We start from the raw sequence: 18,075 nt of genomic DNA on the forward strand, positions 1-18,075 counted from the left end.
GCGAGCTTTACACCTCGCTCTCCGGAGAGGAGACTCTATACGTGTGTGTATGTGTAAGCGTTTATCAAAGTGTGTGCTCTCGTTTCCTTTTTTCCCATTTTTTCCCCCCGATGGTCGAGCAGAGCCGCGTTTATTATTATTTCGGCGATCCGCAGTGTGCAGATGCGAGGAGATGTGGCAACGCATCCTTATCGCGCGGGGGTTTCGCGTATAAAGCCGGGGTGGTCGTCTGATGGGATTATAATGTGAATATAATAGCGAGCTACCGCGGTACGCGCGCGCTAATCCCCTCTCGCAGTCTGTATATACGTATACCTGGCTTTCTGTATTATATATATATATATATATATATATATATATATATATATATATATATATATATATATATACATACATATTTATAAACGGCGGGTGCTCGATCGCTCCGACTGCAGCAGCTCTTGATCGTGCCGGGATATTCTCTCTTTCTCTTTTGGCTGATGATGATCGGGATGAGAGACGCGCGCGCGCGAGCGCGTTCCAAGGGGGGGCCCAGGGCGAATTTTTGCCGGCGAAAGGCCCCGGCGTAAACAGAACTGTTAAAATCGACGGACGGCTGAATGGAGATGGACGAATGGAGGGGGAGGCCGAGAGGCACAAAAAACGAACGGGACGATCGCGCGCGAGCTTCGCAGAAACGATATGGCGACGCTGCTGCTGACAAAATTCGGGATGCGGCGATCTTGTCTCGGACCTTCTGGAGGATAAGGTGCTCGAGGTTTTTCGAAATGAGCGATGGTTCCGAGATGGATGGTGTGGAATAGTTTCGGAATCGCTCTGTAGCAGCGCAAAACGATTTAGGTTTTTTTTATTCTGCTTGTGGACGCGCGGATGATCTCGATGATATGGTTTATGGAATTTTTCATTCATAAATTACAATCCTGGCTCTTTTTACACATTGTCAATAATAATAAAAAGCCGATCATAGCGGCTGATGTAACATCTCTAGATCGTGGATCACCTTATAATTGTCGAGTGCGTTCGTTTTTCAGCAATCGTTCCGTTTAGTATCGTGTGACAAACACGTTCTATAGCGAGCATCGTTATCGAGAAAAAAAATATCCTCGAGCAAGAGAATAGAACTTTTTGGACGCCTTGACAATCGAAGGTAAGTACAAACATTCCTTCTCTTCAATCAATTGTTTCGCGATTAATCGATTCGTTCGAATCCTAACACAGTGTAAACACGCCGAGTCGGAAGAATGGACGTGCGCATCGGGGATGATTGAAAGCATAGCGTGTTTACACTCTTTTATCTAATGAATAGTCATTTTCCATCGTGCTCTGCATGCAAATGTATGCCCGCGCGCGAGCGCGCATATCCGAACGCAATCTCTCGCGCATATAATATACTCCGGTTGACGTTCACAGGAACTTATCCTTCGCCTACATACATAAGCAAACAAACAAACAAACTTTGTCACTCCCACATCGGCTAAACTTGACTCCGATATCGGCTTCTCCGCCGTATTATACGCTGTATCGACTCAAGGAGAAAGTGAAGAATTCTCGCGTGTACGTGTCCTTTGTATGATAATTCAATCCCACAGCACTCATTCCAGCTCGGCCGCACTCGAAATACCTATATCCTCTACCTTGGCTCTCGCTCGCCACCTCTCACTCACGGCTCCAGAAACAAAAAGGACCAGAGAGCGGCGATAAAACAAAAGCGGGCAATTTTCGAAGCTAACTCTAAGATAGTTAACTCCGAGTATACGCGCGGCTCTCGGTGAATCCGGTCACGTTCGCATCTGTCATTCATAACACGAGATGTTCCACAGCCTCAGATAGTATCGCGGAGTTGCGCGCGCGCTGCACGGGTCCAAAAACCGCTCGTTTTTATACATTCCCCTGCAGCGCGCGCGTTTCGGCGAAGAAAAACCGAATTCCATTCTCCCGGCGCTGCAGCTTTCCTCCCCGCGCACAGAGATCTCGAATCGTCGATCTAATCTGAGAGCCATATACGTGCCTCCTCGGGCTATTCGCTTCGCGTGTCAGGTGTAAATAAACGCACGCGAATTATACGCGATTTCGTTATCGGAGAGGCGTCCGCGAAGCTATATACACACACAGGCTGCATAACGCGCGCGTGTGTATTTGCCCTGAGAGAGCGGAGTGGGCGAGGCGGTGGCACTGGCCGGGCTTAATCGCTGTCAATAGGAATGCGGATGGAAACTCTCGGACTTGTTAAGAAATACCTAGGCTGTACTCGCGCTTTCAGTCATTATATACCGCGCGTCTCTCTCTCCGCGCTGCTGCAGCGGTACAAGCGCATATGCGTGCGCGAGCGGCTGTAAAGGCTGCACTTTATGCCGCAGCGAGTATTACTTCGGTTTACGGACTCGCCGCGCGTGCATCGTCGACGATGTATGTTCACCGAGTGCGTGGGCGTATAAACAAACGCGCGCGGATCGGCATTCGAGAAAATCGTCTCGAAAACGGAGCGATATCGGTCGGTGTGCACGCCGAGAGATAGAGAGAGAGAGAGAGAGAGAGAGAGAGAGAGAGAGAGAGAGAGAGAGAGAGAGAAAGAAAGACAGAGCGAAAAATGATCCCAGCTCTCGGCGACCGCAGCATCAACCGCGCGCGACTCCGTCCGACGAAGGAAATTCCACGCGGGGGAAAAGAAAATATATATCGCGGACTCTCTGCAGCAGTATACAGGCAGCTCTCCCGCGATCGCGCGCGCGGTTTCGCCCGGAGGCGAGCGCTGGCACGACGCGCGCATGCGCCCCGTGTCTACCTGTATAGTAGTACTCTCGTCGAGTCAGAGGCTCTGGAATGCGTTTCCTCCCACCTCCGTCCGTCCTCTCCTCTCTCTCTCTCTCTCTCTCTCTCTCTCTCTCTCTCTCTCTCTCGCTCGCTCACTCGCTTCCAGCATACCTGGCGTGTATGGCGTGTGTATGTATATAGCTATATACGCGCTGTCCTCCGCGCGCGCGAGCGAGCGAGCGAGAGAGAGAGAGAGAGAGAGAGAGAGAGAGAGAGAGAGAGAGAGAGAGAGAGAGAGAGAAGGCCAGGAAGGCACTCGGCTTGCCCGTTGTATATTATATGATTATCTCGAATTCCCGGAGAGCCGCCCTGGGCAGTTGAATTACAAAAAAGTGCCCGCGCTCGCGCGCGCGAGTAAAAATAAGAGAGCGCTCGCGAATGGATATGCGCGCGAGTATATGCTTACCCGAATGCGCCTCGCGGGACCGGGCTGCTCGAGGAATTCCGTGGTGCCGTTGCTCGGAACTTAGTCTGCGGACGTCGTGGTACATGTATGTGGCTGTAATACTCGCGATCACACTCGCGTACGACGCACAGACGCGCTCATGGGAGACACCGAGCTGTCATCAGTTGTGGCCAGTCCTCGGCATCGTCGGCGCGTAAGCGCCGTAACCGCGGCACATCCTGATGCGGCGAAATTCACTTCTGTATTATATGCTCCAAAACAAGCGATATCGACCGCTGCTCCCGTACTGCACCGCGCGCACTGTATACCCGTGCAGCGAATTTTCACCTGCAACGCGCAACAGGTGGCCGAGAGAGAGAGAGAGAGAGAGAGAGAGAGAGAGAGAGAGAGAGAGAGATCTCAGTGCATACACGCGCCACGCGCCCGCGACTCTTCGACACTCATCCGCGCACTGATGTTCTCGATCGCACACTCTCTGCACCGGAGTGCTGCAGCAGTTCTCACTCTCTCGCTGTTGGCGATGCTCGTCCACGAGTGCAGCGGAACGCAGTCGTGAGAGCGCGAGTACCGGCGGCGAACGACTGCCGAGCCGCTGCTTCTCTCGGACTCTCGAGCGCTGTGCTTCTCCTTCTCTCTCTTTCTCTCTCTCTCTCTCTCTCTCTCTCTCTCTCTCTCTCTCTCTCTCTCTGCTCTTCCTTTGCTCGCTCTCTTCTCTCTCCGCCGCTGCCGCCAAGAGAGCGCGGTTCTACTCTATATGTGTACGCTGAATGGTGGGGCCCACCGTTTACACACAGTGTACTGCGGAGACTGCTGTACCTACTACGCCGCCGGTAAATTCGAATCCTCTTTTGAAATTCCACGTGATCGGTATATTGGGACGGTCATGCGTTTTGGAGCAGCGTGATGTAGCGAGGGAGGCCGATGCACACACTGGAGTGCATCGCGGGAATGTCGAGCTACGCACCTGCTCTCTCTCTCTCTCTCTCTCTCTCTCTCTCTCTCTCTCTCTCTCTCTCTCTCTCTCTCTCTCTCTCTCTTTCTCTCTCTCGCTCGCTCGCTCCGTGAGTATAGGCAATTTCGCGCGTTTGCCTTGTGGCGCTTCTCCAATTTTCACATTTTCAGCCGTCGTTCGCAGTGAGCGAGTGACGCAAATGTGACACCAAAATTTCAAGTCGTTCAATAAGGAACTTTGACGGACAAAGATTTCCGAGCGATTTCGTAAGAGCGTAGTGCGATCGAGGCTAGTGGAGAACGGCCGTAAGAAATCACGGCGACGGTACCGATGGCGCCACCAACCGGTAGCACGGCCAACCAGCCAGAGTCAGTAAATACACTGATACACAGCGATACTACATTTCACGGACAGCGCGCTCCGAAAGCGACTGCGGCGGCCCTCGGCAACACATGTGCAGTAGTCCGAGGCTGCGCGTGAACCGATGGCCGTGAGCTCGTCCGTGCGCTGCTGACAAAGGAGCTCGCGCTACCTACTCTCCACTGCTCTCCTACATCTGCGCACAGGCCGAGTATACGAGTTGCGAGTTCGCGACTGCCTGGAAAAGGCACTCACACAGTCTCTGCCTCTGGCTGTGTGCGTGTGCGCTCTTGTCCCTGCTCTGCTATAGGCCATAGGAGCACAGGCCAGGCAGTGTAGCGCAGCAGCAGCAGCAGCGACGACGACGATCCAAACAAGCATCAGCTGTGTGTATAGCGAGAACGAGGAGCGCAGTAGTCATTGTTCGCTCGCGAGTCGCGACTGGCTCCGTCTCTCTTCGCCCCGAGTCTGGCCTTGACAACTGCGACTGCGACGACGACGAGGAACAGGAGGATGCTGCTGCCCATGCCACGACGAGCGCGAGACGACGCCACTGCAGCAGCAGTTCACCAGCAGTCCTGAGCAGTCCAAGCAGCTGTGGGAGAAACAAGCGACTGCCGCGAGGCGGAGAATATCCCGCAAGCTTGCGGAGAGTGGCCGCCGAGAGCGAGGAAGAAAGTGAGTGCACGAGCTTAAAACGGAATCGTTTCCCCACCAGCTCGCTCGCGACGTCTTCGTCAGCAGCAGCAGCAGCAGCAGCGGTGACGGCGGTGACGGCGAGTGCAGCGCGCGTGTGAAAAGCGAGTAGGAGAAGAAGAAGACGACGAAGGAGGAGGAAGAGGAGAAAGAAAGAGGGCAAGACGAGGAGGAGGCTGTGCAGCGGTGGGAAGCAGCGGGACAGAGTGAATTTCGGGGAGGACGATAAACTTGTGGCGAAAAAAACGGGGCGGCACAAGCCTGGCCTCGAGCGGCGAGTCGGACGACGGTGGGCTCGCTCCGCCACCGCGCAAAAGGTCCCGTAGTTCCCTGCCGACTACTCAGAGGCCAGCTGCCGCGGCGGAGCTGCCGCTGCTCACACACTCCTCCAGCCAGGAGCAGCAGTGCGCGGAGCAGGCCCACCGTGACCACGACGACGACGACCACGAACACCACCAGGACGGTCAGGCGAGCCCTAAAGATATGGACAATTATCGGTCAGTACATCGCTCGTTAATCGTTATGCATGTATACACACGCGCGCGATCGCACACACATACACACATCCGAACGCACACACACGCACTCCCACCCACACACGCTCTTTCTCTCTCCATCTTTGTTGTTTTTTATGCTGCTCTCCACACACAGCACATACGCACGCACGCACACTCCCCGACGCGCTGATGCAGCTACTCCTCGCATTGTTTTTACACTCTTGTCAGATCCCCTAACTGCGCTCTGCTTGCGTGTAGACACGCAGCAGCGCAGCGCCTTATCGTTCTCTCTCTCTCTCTCTCTCTCTCTCTCTCTCTCTCTCTCTCTCTCTCTCTCTCTCTCTTTGTCGCTTTCGCTCTCCTCTGCGCTCCTTTTTATCTATAATTAGCTTTCTTCTTTCTCCTTTTGCCATCGCGCGCTCTCCGCGACGTTGGTATACGCGCACGACGGCTCTCCGCGGATTCTCTGACTTTTGTATTATGTAATGGGGTTTCCTGGGGAGCCGTTGTTGTTGTTGTGGTCTTTGTGGTCGCGAGACTGACCTCTCTTCTGCGGAGCAGCATGATGCAGCAACAGCAGCAGCAGGGCGCCAATGGTGCTCCGGTGTCTCCCGGAGCCCAGCAGAATGGGACTGCATCAGACTCTGGTGGAGCCCACACCAATGGGAACATTGCCACAGAGACGGATGGGGATGCCGGGGAGCTGAACGGAGAGGAGACCGAGAGCATGCCTGCCAAGGCCATGGACAAGACTAATCAGGACATTGTCAGACTCATTGGCCAGCACCTCAAGACTGTGGGACTCCAGTGAGTGACTATGTTTCTTTGTTCTATCAACAGCTGACCGGAATGACTCTCTTCGTGCTTGCTGTTCTTTTTATAAGTCTGTTGTGCTGGGGTATAAATAGAAGAATGAGAATTGGAATTTTCCTGACTTCTTTTCAGTCGCACTGCTGATCTCCTGATGCAAGAGTCTGGATGCCGCTTGGACCATCCAGCTGCAGCCAAGTTTCGTCAGCATGTCATGGATGGAGACTGGACAAAGGCTGACCATGATCTTGATGAGCTCAAAAGCTTTTTGAACAGTGCCAATCAGAGTCTTGTTGTAAGGATCTTGTTTCGCCTAATTGAGAGCTATGCTGCATTGGTAGGAAATTAATGGATTATTTATGATGGCAGGAAATGAAATTCTTGCTGCTAGAGCAGAAATATTTGGAACATCTGGAGGATGGATTGGTTCTGGAAGCACTTCAAGTTTTGAGGAATGAACTTACACCTTTGGGTCACAACACAGGTCGTGTTCATCAACTGTCTGCTTTCATGATGTGCAGTGGTAGAGATGAGCTGCAGGTATGACCTTGATTACACCATGACAAAATCAATTGTGTGCTTCCATAATTGTACAGATAACTGAAACTCCCTTGTTCATCACAGTCTCGTGCTGGTTGGGAAGGAAAGGGCCTAGAATCAAGAGCTGCTCTGATGGACAGATTGCAGAAGTATCTTCCTCCATCCATTATGCTGCCGCCGCGTCGTCTTCATTCCCTTCTTTGTCAAGCTGTTGAAATGCAGAATCAACAGTGCACATACCACATCACTCAAACACAGGTATTGGTCATTCTCAACACCATCAATCATACATCATACCGCATTTATCCGCCAGTTACATATAAAAACTTTGCCTTTCAGACAAACCTCGAAAATGTCTCGCTACTAGTCGATCATAGCTGCAGTAAGGAGCAATTTCCGTGTCATACCACGCAAATACTCAATGATCATTGTGATGAAGTCTGGTACTGCAAATTCTCACCAGATGGACTTAAACTTGCCACAGGCTCAAAAGATATGTCCGTCATTATTTGGGATGTAGATCCCGTAAGTGAAAAAACAAATACGCAAAAAACATATAAAGAATCGTTTTGTGAATCTCATTCGTATAATCATTATCGCAAACAGGAAACACTGCGTGTGACGCACAGAAAGACCTTGGAAGGACACACTTACGGCGTGGCACTGATCGCCTGGAGTCCGGACAGCAGTCATTTGATTGCTTGTGGTCCAGAGGATTGTCCCGAGTTGTGGTTGTGGAGTGTTGATACACCGGACTGTGAACTGCGCGTCAAACTGAACCAGAGCACTGAGGACTCTTTAACTGCCTGCGCTTGGCATCGCGATTCTAATAAATTTGTCACTGGTGGATTACGTGGTCAATTTTACCAATGCGTAAGTACTGTTCGTTTGTTTATTATTCTCTGTATCTTGGACATCGCCGACTGATTATAAAATGTCAATGTATCTCAGGATATAGATGGAAACGTATTGGATTCGTGGGAAGGAGTCAGAGTAAAGAGTCTTTGGTGTCGAAGCGACGGCAAAACGGTATTAGCTGCAGACTCTCATCACCGCATTCGTGGCTATAATTTCGATGAATTGAGCGAATTTACAATGTAACTACAACACAACGTATCAATGTGTTATATGCTAAGAAATATTCGTAATAATCATTTATCACTTTAGATTGCAAGAGGATCATCCTATCATGTCGTTTAGCGTAAATAAGGCAGATCGTCAAGCTCTGCTTAACGTTGCTCATCAAGGTGTTCACTTGTGGGATTTGCAGGATAGGAGTTTAATTAGACGTTTCCAGGGAGTTACTCAAGGGCATTTTACTATTCATAGTTGTTTTGGTGGCGTTAATCAAGATTTTATTGCTTCGGGCAGTGAAGGTATAAAAAAATGTTTGAAATTTTACGTTTCATGAAAATAAAGCAGTACAATAATTTTACCTTCATTAAATTTTAGATAATAAAGTTTATGTATGGCACATAAAAAAAGAGTTACCTATAGCCACATTAACAGGACACAGCAGGACAGTCAATTGCGTTTCCTGGAATCCCGTTTATCATCAGATGATGGCTTCTGTTTCGGATGATTGTACAATAAGAATATGGGGACCGAAATCATCATGTGCAGAAAGTATGTAAAATATAATTTAAATGCTTTAAACCATCGCTAAGGCATACATTTAATTGAACAAAAAGAGAATAAACATTTCGACGCTATTCTAGCATCAGAGAGCAACACTTCAAATGGTGGTGGATGGCATGAAATGGTATCGTAGCAAACATGGTCCCAATCATGTTCTCACAACCCTATGGTGTTCAAAAGACTGTCGTGTTGACTATCACTCGAGTTCTCCTGCCCTTTAATAATTTCATTATACCTCATAGCTGCTTTCAAGATTTGATCACGAATCTTCGCGTATCAGAAAGTGGCCCGATCAAGAAGTATGTTCGAGGATTCAGTTGTCCAATTAAAATCGATCGAAATAAGAACTGAAAAATAATAGAGCAGTCAAGTGATATTCTTGAATATTGTGATTTCACTCTTCTCGCTTATGTGAGTCGCAATTCTATATAAAATATACTAAATTAACTTACTCATCTCCTGGCAAAAAAATTTTATTTTATCTTTTTTAAATTTCGAAGTCATTATAGATTAAAGGTTTTTAAATAAAATTTATTTTTCATATGTAATAGGAGAAAATTCTTTTGCCAGGATATTTATTAGACTGCTATAAATACGTGATTATTGAAGATGGAATACGGAACACGTTGACAAAATATAAAAAAAAGTAGGATTAAGATATCATGTAATGATTCACATGATATGATAATTTTTTCTAGATATTATTCAATTTGTCAAATATTTAAATTTCACGTTTATATATTAAAATGATTTAGTTATAAGCATTAGGAAGCTTGGCATTAAATTCTACATTGTGCCAATACCAGATTTTAAAAACACCAAATTCCAAGTATAAAAAATGCCTTGAATTATTGGATGTGGAAATAAAATATATTTTGCATATGCTTTGTCAATAAAAGTCTGTAATCCATCGTAAATACAACATTTTATTAAACCTTCGATCACGTAATAGTATCGCAACGCATGACCGGAGAAAGCAAAATTTCTGATTTACTTATTTTGTTAGAATTAAAATAATCCAGGTCTTATAGGCAAAAACAACGGTTAAAGGTCAATAATGTATACCGAACACTTAAAGTTACGGCTAATATGAAGATTGTTTTGCAGTACAAACATATAATATAAATGCGCCATTCTTATGCATACAATAAAGAATATGTAATAATCTCAGACCTAATGAATTCGAAGTATTATTAATTAATTTGGAAAAACTTGGTATCGATTTCATCAATCGTTGGTTTCAAAATAATTCACGTAAAGTTGACAAATTTTTGTATATTTAGTAATGTATACTTACAATATATAGACGCTATTCATCGATAGAAGCTTTATATTTCCAAAACTCTTTATTGAAGAAGTATTTTTTAAATTGTGTATATTTAAGAGTGATCTCAAAATGGGAAAGCTATTTCGTAATGCATTCAAGAGGGACAGATAGAGCGAGGAATTCTTCATCATCGAAATAAAATTCTGTATGGTAGGTTTACAATAAAATAAAATAATAATAGTAACGGGAGTCATATAATCATGTAGTCGATAGACACTCGACGAGTTCATAGACAAATCCAATCACCTTGATAATCTAGTGAATATATAGACTAGCTAACTATTCATAGTTCAGCAATCAGATGAGCGATTGCAATTCAAGTAAAAAAATGGTAAGATTCTTAAACTATTTATATTTGAAGGGATGATTTTATATAACGTATGGGATAAATATAGTTTGACATCTAGTAGTTGCTAACTTTGCATTTGTTTCAATGATTGATCCGCAGCCCATATTGTTGCAATGTTGGACATCATTATAACGATGACTTCCGTCGGGTGCGTCAGTCTTCGAGCAACATCACACAATGTCGTTTGTAACATAAGATACTTTTGTTTAACTGGCGTATTACTTTTCGAACTCTTAATCCGCAAATCTACTCAATGAGTATAACTCTTATGTAAAAACATATAAGCAAATTCTAATCAAACGATATGCTGATTAAATTTTTTAATTTATTGCGCAATTGCATTTTTTTTTTACTTTCAGGAAAAATTCCAGTAAAAATAAAGACTTAAGCTCTACAATGTTTTGTTTACATTTTTTTCGCTCGACAACTGTTATTCTGATGAAACTCAGAGTTATCGCAATTTCACGAGACTTGCAGTTATTTAATCAGAGACACTTTTCGTTACTATCTGAAATCAAGTCGTCGACCGTGTGTACTGCGTTGTGCCCAACGGAAGGATAAAAATATCTTGCGTTGAATTTCCAATCTTCACGTGTATAAATATTGCAGAATTTCAAAGATCAAGCAGAGTTATAAACACAAAATGGCATGTTGTCGAGTGCGATAATCACTGAGACAATTGCAATGCTTAAGTAAATATACATATATAATATAGACATCGACGTGGGTACATCAACATATAATTTTCTTGTCTCACTTATCGGCTCACAACAATTAAAGCTGTGAGCTTGAAGCGACCGAAACTGAGAGGGAAATTGTACAGAAAAAAGTTTTCGTAATAAGTTGTAGATGTAGACAAAAGAAATACTTATCAATAATTAACAAGAAGGTTATGATATATTATAGCTGTTTAACTTTCAAGAATGTACCGTTCAATCATGATTGTATATGTAACACGTACACGATGCAATAGTCATCGACTGCTGGATGTACTTTGAGTGCCTTAGCACTTGGAAGTTCCATAATTAATAACAGATTTAAATCAAATCGACCACTTTTTGCCCAAACAAAACAAACGACCAGTTTATCGCATTTTAATCGCTCTCTGCTAATTTTCATTTTTATTATATCCCTTATATGCAGGTACACTTATTTTTAACACGACACGAGTTTTAAGCATCGAGTGAGTTCTTTTAATTGTAAATTCATCGTAGACTGACAAACTATTGTATATTATATATAACGATAATTGCAACATATTTGACTTACATGAAGCAATATACATCGATGACATAAAAAAATGACGTTAATATCGAAATGCCGAAAAATTTGTATCGTTGCACGTGAAAAAAAAATCCAACCATATTGATTGCATTATTACTTTGTATAAGCGATTGATTTGTAAATCAATTCACGAACCTTGTCTTTCAGATTGAAATTTGTAAAAAAAAGCTTCATTGTTGAAAAGCTAGTCGATTGCAAATGTATGTTTTTAATACGGCACAAGATCACAAGTATATATTATACGAATGTCGTTTGTACAGCTATCCAATGCAACTCTAATTATTAAACTAGATAGAAAAAATATATATTATATATAAACATAAAAAGTATAAGCGGGAAATGAAAATTGTAGAAATTATATTTTTGTCACTGGTACAACCAATTGAGAAACCCCTGTGCCATGCTAAATTCATTAAAATCTCGAGGGCATTCAGAAACTTTGAAAATTGTAAATCTTAAGCAGCGTTTTTTAGGATAAACCTACGTAAGCATATAATAACTAAGATCATGATACACATAAATTTCGGGTATCAAAACGGGTAAAATCATACGAATAAATCTGAGTCGAATCTGTATTAATGCAAGTCGCGTGTTTTGCATTGTTTTTTCGGAAAGTCAAACACTACTAGGCCTTCGAAACTATAAACATATTCTTTCCAAGTTTCTGAGTGCCACTCACATTCTGGGTATACATATTTTCGAACATTTTTCAACAAGTCACACTATCATCTTGATGCTAAAAATAAGTCAGGCGTGTGCACAAAGCCCCTCTAAAAAAATATTATATAAACGTTATGAGTAAAAATTCTAATATCCTGCAATATATAAGAAATAAAAAATCTATTGTTATTATAATCGGTACGCTATAAGAGGTGGGCAGTCTTTAACTTGATTTCAAAAGCTGTGATCTCTCATATATACGTAAGGTAATAATGATTTTTTATCGACACTCGCATACTCGCGTCAAAATCAAACTTCATCCGTACTTATTACAAATATGACCGGACAAGTACTTTTAAACATAGTCAAAAGATCGATGCTGTCTGGATGTTGGACAATTTATCTTTTTTACAAAATCATATCTCGAAACTATAGTCGCGTGTATACAATGGAAAATCAGTAGAAGTCTTGCGGTATTTTACCTTTTCCACTATCATAAGTATCCGTACCATAAGTAGAAAAGGTCACGTGTTGCAGGACTGTGAAAAGTATACTTTTATAAAAAATCGTAACCGTTATGTTGTCTATTCTTCTAAAATAGAAATTACGGGACGAAAGTTCATCGTTTTATGTACAACTGTCTTGACATCTTGCTGGCATCCTTTCTTTCCCATATACGAGTATACGCAATTGAAAATATAAATACATCAAAACTGCCAACCTCCGTACGCATAGTATATGCTATATATAATGTGTGTGTGTGTGTGTGTGTGTGTGTGTGTGTGTGTGCGCGTGTGATCATCGCGAGTGAATATTTTGTCATGTATATCACCGGAGTTTGAGAAAGAGAAGCGTACAGAATACTTCAACCGTGGCTCTTCCTCGATATTTATACAGCGTCTCCGTATTCTATTGCTGATTCATACGAGGATTATTCGAGAGAGAAAGATGGAGAGTATAGTAAAGAGATATTGTATAGCACCGATCGTTTCACGTTGATATATACGCAGTGTTAAACTATAGCTTATACGACAATGGCATGTGTAATCTCTATGCAATTAACATAGCGAGAGAATCCAAACAGTGGGGCTATATTACCAATATAACATTATATATTTATACATTTCAATACACAGAGCCGAAAAAAATCATCGACTAAGAGAGCAAAATCAGCGAATTCAACTTTTCATTTTCGTGCAATGTTACAAGGGTATATAATTATTACTATATTATGATGCACCACCTAACTATATAGCGTGAGAGCGGAGTTAGCAAAAATGATAAAAAATATAAATCGATTCTGTAAAGACGTATTACATACGACTCCTATGATGGTTCTGTACTATATATAATCTTTGGCCCAGACGATTATTAATGGCCTTATGTATTTCGCTTTGTAAATGACCGCGACGTTTATGTATGTCAAAAAATATAACCGTATAATAGTGCGCGAGTTGAGCAGCATTTTGTAAAACTTGGATTAATCATATATGATCAGTACCGTATATTATATAGATAGTTGAAATAAAAGTAAAACAACTTGAATGTATTTGTATTTGTATCATAGATAAAAACAACAAAATGATAATGTGTGAAGCGCTTAGAGTACAGCGTTTATCTGCCTATACATAAGTACATATTACATGCATCTTCGATAGATTGGTGAAACATATGCGAGTAATGATACGTTTGTTTGGATTCTCGATTTTGATTAACGCAGATATATATACGTTAGATTACGTCTCGTTCGTCTCTCGTCGTTATAACGAAAATAGTTGTTTATTTACTTTCTCGCGACAGAATTGCGCGTAAGTATTCGCTGTAGACGATGATGATGATGATGGGTGCAGTGAGTCAATAAGTGGCGTTTGCGCGCAATTCTCTTCGAGGATGACTGCCAGAAAATAATATAAAAAGAGTAAAAACAAAAAGCGAATATCAAGACGCTCCGAAATTACGCACATCTAATTGCATGCACATGCATACGAGATATATCACGAAAATCAAACAGTAATTATTAATTTACGATTATACGGGCTAAAAGAAGTTTTCCGAGCATACAATACACGCGCCGAAGATCTTGAACGGCTAAAACGTGTGAGAAATGAATTGCGAACAGTTATAAGGATCAACTTTCGGTTTATGTTATTATAGTTTTTAATAAAAATTTCCTGGATTATTCATTGATCTTTTGTAGTAAAACTAATTAAAATCTCTTTCGATCTACTATTCATTTTTGTTAGCAATACCCTTCTACATGTTCCCCAATTTCAAGTTCAATTTTAATTATATTTTTGCTTTCAACGATTTCGCATCTTCCTGAAAAAAAAAATTGAACCATTTATTTTGCAAAAATAAAAAATCAAACGCACCAGTTTCTTACTCTTGAGAAATACAATGCGCTCGTTGTGCAAGAAGTAGTAACAGCGGAGACTGCGACAAGACCGCGCGGTTCTCTTTCCATTCTCAGTAGTCACAGTCAGACCCGGCAAGACGACCCTCGCACTCGGCCGTCACTTTTCTATATTTTACCTACCTATAAGTACCACTTACTACTAAAAAGTACTAAAAAAAAATTTCCCTTCAACTCCGTTGCTTCGTCTACGATCTCCCCCCCCCCCCTCCTAAGTCGCGTCAACAGCTGATTCTGCATCGAACGGATCGTCAGATTTGGTCACGCAACGATCACCGATTCCCGTTTCGGTCGAAAATTATAAGTATATCGCAATATAGTTTGCAGCAGCGCCGCGCAGCTGTTTCCTCGCGGGGGCCGCCCCCTCCGCGTCGTGTAGTGGGAGTTGGTCAGCCGCATCGCAGATCAAATCCGCGAGTGTGACTCCACATCTCTCCGTGCAAAACGGAGTGGCGGTGCAGTGCTCCGTGCGTGTGTACCAGTACAGCAGTAGACTCTAGTATAAGAGAGACTATAGTTCTCCTCTCGCTGCATAAGCGAGTATTGATGGTTTCCATATTAGGAGATCGGACACATTCACACTGATTCACAGGAGATATGTTGGTGAAGAGGCCGAAGAGAAACTACTTTTTCAAGTCGATAAAAGTGATCATCGGCGTGGAAGTCGTCCTTTTCGCTGGCAGCTACGTCATCTGGAAGCAAATGAACACGTCGCGTGGTGAGTCATGCCCTTCGACCCACCCTCCTTGTGCACTGCAGAGAATCGAAAATTTTTTGCCTCCGGTACACGCACTCGCGGCTTTTAGGTTAGCTCTCGGTAATCGCATTCTCCCCGCACACGCATACCATCGTCGCCGCAGTACTTAATTCTCTCTCTCTCTCGTGCGCGATCCGCTCACTCGCCATCGCCCACCTATTAGCGAGTCCTTTAAAGTCTCGCTATTTGTATGACGGAACTGTCCGAATTCCGAGCTGATCTTTGTTTGAATCTCCCGACGACGAGCACCGTGGGGGTAGATGTATTACGTGCAAAAAAAAATGTAAGTATTGTAGAGAAAAGTTTCGCGTCTGCAGACTGGATTTGCGCACGAATGTGCAAACAATTGGCTGGCTGAGTTCTGGAGAAGTAAATTCGTTCAAGTAAAAGTCGTCTTTTTTGTACTCACGTACAAGCTTGTCTCCGTCTCTTTTTTTTTATTATCACATTTTAGAAGATTGCTCATTTAGTTTACTCGCAGTGCAATCAGTGGCTTTATCCTTGTGTGATGCCTTTTTTATACGTTCTAGAAGCTAACCTCAAACAAGCCATTTCTGTGGCAAGAAGCATTTTTATTAAATCTTTTCTCAACAGATTTCAGGTTGTTTGTGCACAAGAGAGCGCCGTTCATCCTCAATCAGTTCTACTCGTTTGGAAAATCCTTCAATAAAAATTACGACTTGCAAGCTAGTGACAAGGCTTATTGGCGTGAAAACCATTTGATATAAATGTTCATTGATCAATGGCGTTTTTCCAATATCCTTTCTCCATGATATGCAACAGTAGGATAGATTATCTACAGCTAGAAGATATCAACATAATGTTTAGAGGAAACATAAATAAACAGAATAGATAACGATTTCTGAGGTAGAAGTTATTATGTGAGTATTCTTTGATCTTGTTGTTTTGTATTAAGTAAAATCTGACCATGATATGAGTTTTGTCTATTCATAGAAATAGAAGTATAATGGAATCCAACACTCCAAGCGAGGAAAGTTTATCTGAGCGCATCAACAAGAGGGACAGGGAGCGTAAAAATGTGATAGAAAAGCGTAAGGAAGAAAAGCAACACCTCATTGTAGAGACCGAACAGGCTAGCTACTTTAAAGATGCTTTCTACTCAACATGTAAAACCATCAGAGATTTACTTGATAGCGCTGAATCTGTACCAGCTTCAACGCTGTCAGAAATTTTTGACAAGGCAAACAAAGACATAATGATGTTGAAAAATTATCTATTCGAATCAAAGATATTCCTGAAGGTCTATGACATTCGAAAAGCTCAAGAAACCCTTCAAATTCTAGAGAATGATGCAGCTCAGCTGGAAGCTAAACTTGTACCAAGGAAAAAGTTTGGATTCAAAAATCGAAGAGTTATTAAGAAAACAGCTGATAAGCCAAGTGATGTGACAGATGGTTTAAAGGACTTAAAGATTGCCGAAAGCATTGCAACAAATGGTGTAGGAAAACAGAACAATAAGCAAAATTACAGCAAATATGGTGATAATACGTGCATGTTATTAGAGAAAGTGGGGGAGAAAATTGTGCTGGATGCAGAAAATGTGAATAAAAATGACGTGTTATTGTCTGATTTGACAAGGTGTACTGTTCGAATATATGGGACACCAAACACGCTTCACATGGTTAGTCTTGTACAATGTACTGTTCTTATTGGACCAGTGACAACCTCTGTATTTGTGGATGACTGCCGTGATTGTGACTTTGCCTTTGCGTGTCAGCAGCTTAGATTGCATACTTCTACAAATTGTACAATATATTTGCATGTAACTAGTAGAGCAATCATAGAGGACTGTACAAAGATACGTGTAGCACCGTACAACTGGGCATATGAAGATCAAATGAATCACTTCAAATTAGCTGGCTTGGATCCCAAAATCAATAATTGGAATTCCATTGATGACTTCAACTGGCTGTCAAAAGAAAAAAGTTCTCCTAATTGGTCAGTTCTTGAACCTGAATTGAGAGTAAAATCATGGGATTGATCATGGTTGTACAATAAATATTACAAATTTTATAATTTTAATTTTATGCGAGACTGGAGAAATCTATTCATTCAATTTGAAAACTAATTATGTATGTATTTCCTTTTTACACAGTGAAACGATATTGCATACTCGTTTATTACATGGTAATTAATAAAACTTTATGCTTATATACTGTGTAGTGTTTGTGAGTTCTAAAAACCTATTTTATAAACTTACCTTTTCTCAATTCTATAGACCACATATTTTAAGCATTATGAACTTTCTGCTTTAATTCTTAAAATGAAAGGATAAGTGTTATATTATTCAGACTTTGTTGTCATTTTTGTAATAATAATTGTATGAAACATTATACCAAACTGTACATTTTTTTTTCTTTCGTGCTTGATTTAATAGAAACGATGCTTTAGATCATTCATTTTAATTATTTTCAATTCAATATTAAATTCTAGAAATGATAATTGCACTAAGTAATTCCGCACAAAAGTTTCGTACGTTTCTTAAAATACTTTACCTATACTTTTTTCGCACATATTAGAATTATAGGAACATTTTGAAATCCGGACACGATTA

General features: G+C 42.4%; 2 protein-coding genes across 3 annotated transcripts; both read left to right on the forward strand.

The window, feature by feature from the left end:
• The first annotated feature begins 3,932 nt into the window (after positions 1 to 3,932).
• Positions 3,933 to 14,546, forward strand: LOC100121270 (WD repeat-containing protein 26). Its single transcript, XM_031924119.2, has 11 exons — positions 3,933 to 5,722; positions 6,284 to 6,529; positions 6,668 to 6,827; positions 6,902 to 7,072; positions 7,157 to 7,330; positions 7,412 to 7,597; positions 7,679 to 7,945; positions 8,024 to 8,169; positions 8,240 to 8,448; positions 8,525 to 8,698; positions 8,791 to 14,546. The coding sequence occupies exons 1-11, from the start codon at positions 5,709 to 5,711 to the stop codon at positions 8,841 to 8,843; spliced, it is 1,800 nt and encodes a 599-aa protein (XP_031779979.1). The 5' UTR covers positions 3,933 to 5,708; the 3' UTR covers positions 8,844 to 14,546.
• Positions 14,547 to 14,754: 208 nt separating this feature from the next.
• LOC100121230 (tubulin-specific chaperone C) lies at positions 14,755 to 17,674 on the forward strand. Of its 2 annotated transcripts, none has more exons than XM_001604775.6 (3): positions 14,755 to 15,461; positions 16,095 to 16,381; positions 16,455 to 17,674. In XM_001604775.6, the coding sequence occupies exon 3, from the start codon at positions 16,468 to 16,470 to the stop codon at positions 17,500 to 17,502; it is 1,035 nt and encodes a 344-aa protein (XP_001604825.1). In that variant the 5' UTR covers positions 14,755 to 15,461; positions 16,095 to 16,381; positions 16,455 to 16,467; the 3' UTR covers positions 17,503 to 17,674. The 2 variants fall into 2 exon arrangements, with proteins under 2 accessions (XP_001604825.1, XP_003425165.1); XM_003425117.5 differs by lacking the exon at positions 14,755 to 15,461 and adding an exon at positions 15,469 to 15,783.
• The last annotated feature ends 401 nt before the right edge of the window (positions 17,675 to 18,075 follow it).

This window comes from Nasonia vitripennis, chromosome 2 (genome assembly GCF_009193385.2).
Source record: "Nasonia vitripennis strain AsymCx chromosome 2, Nvit_psr_1.1, whole genome shotgun sequence".
Classification (NCBI taxonomy): Eukaryota; Metazoa; Arthropoda; class Insecta; order Hymenoptera; family Pteromalidae; genus Nasonia; species Nasonia vitripennis.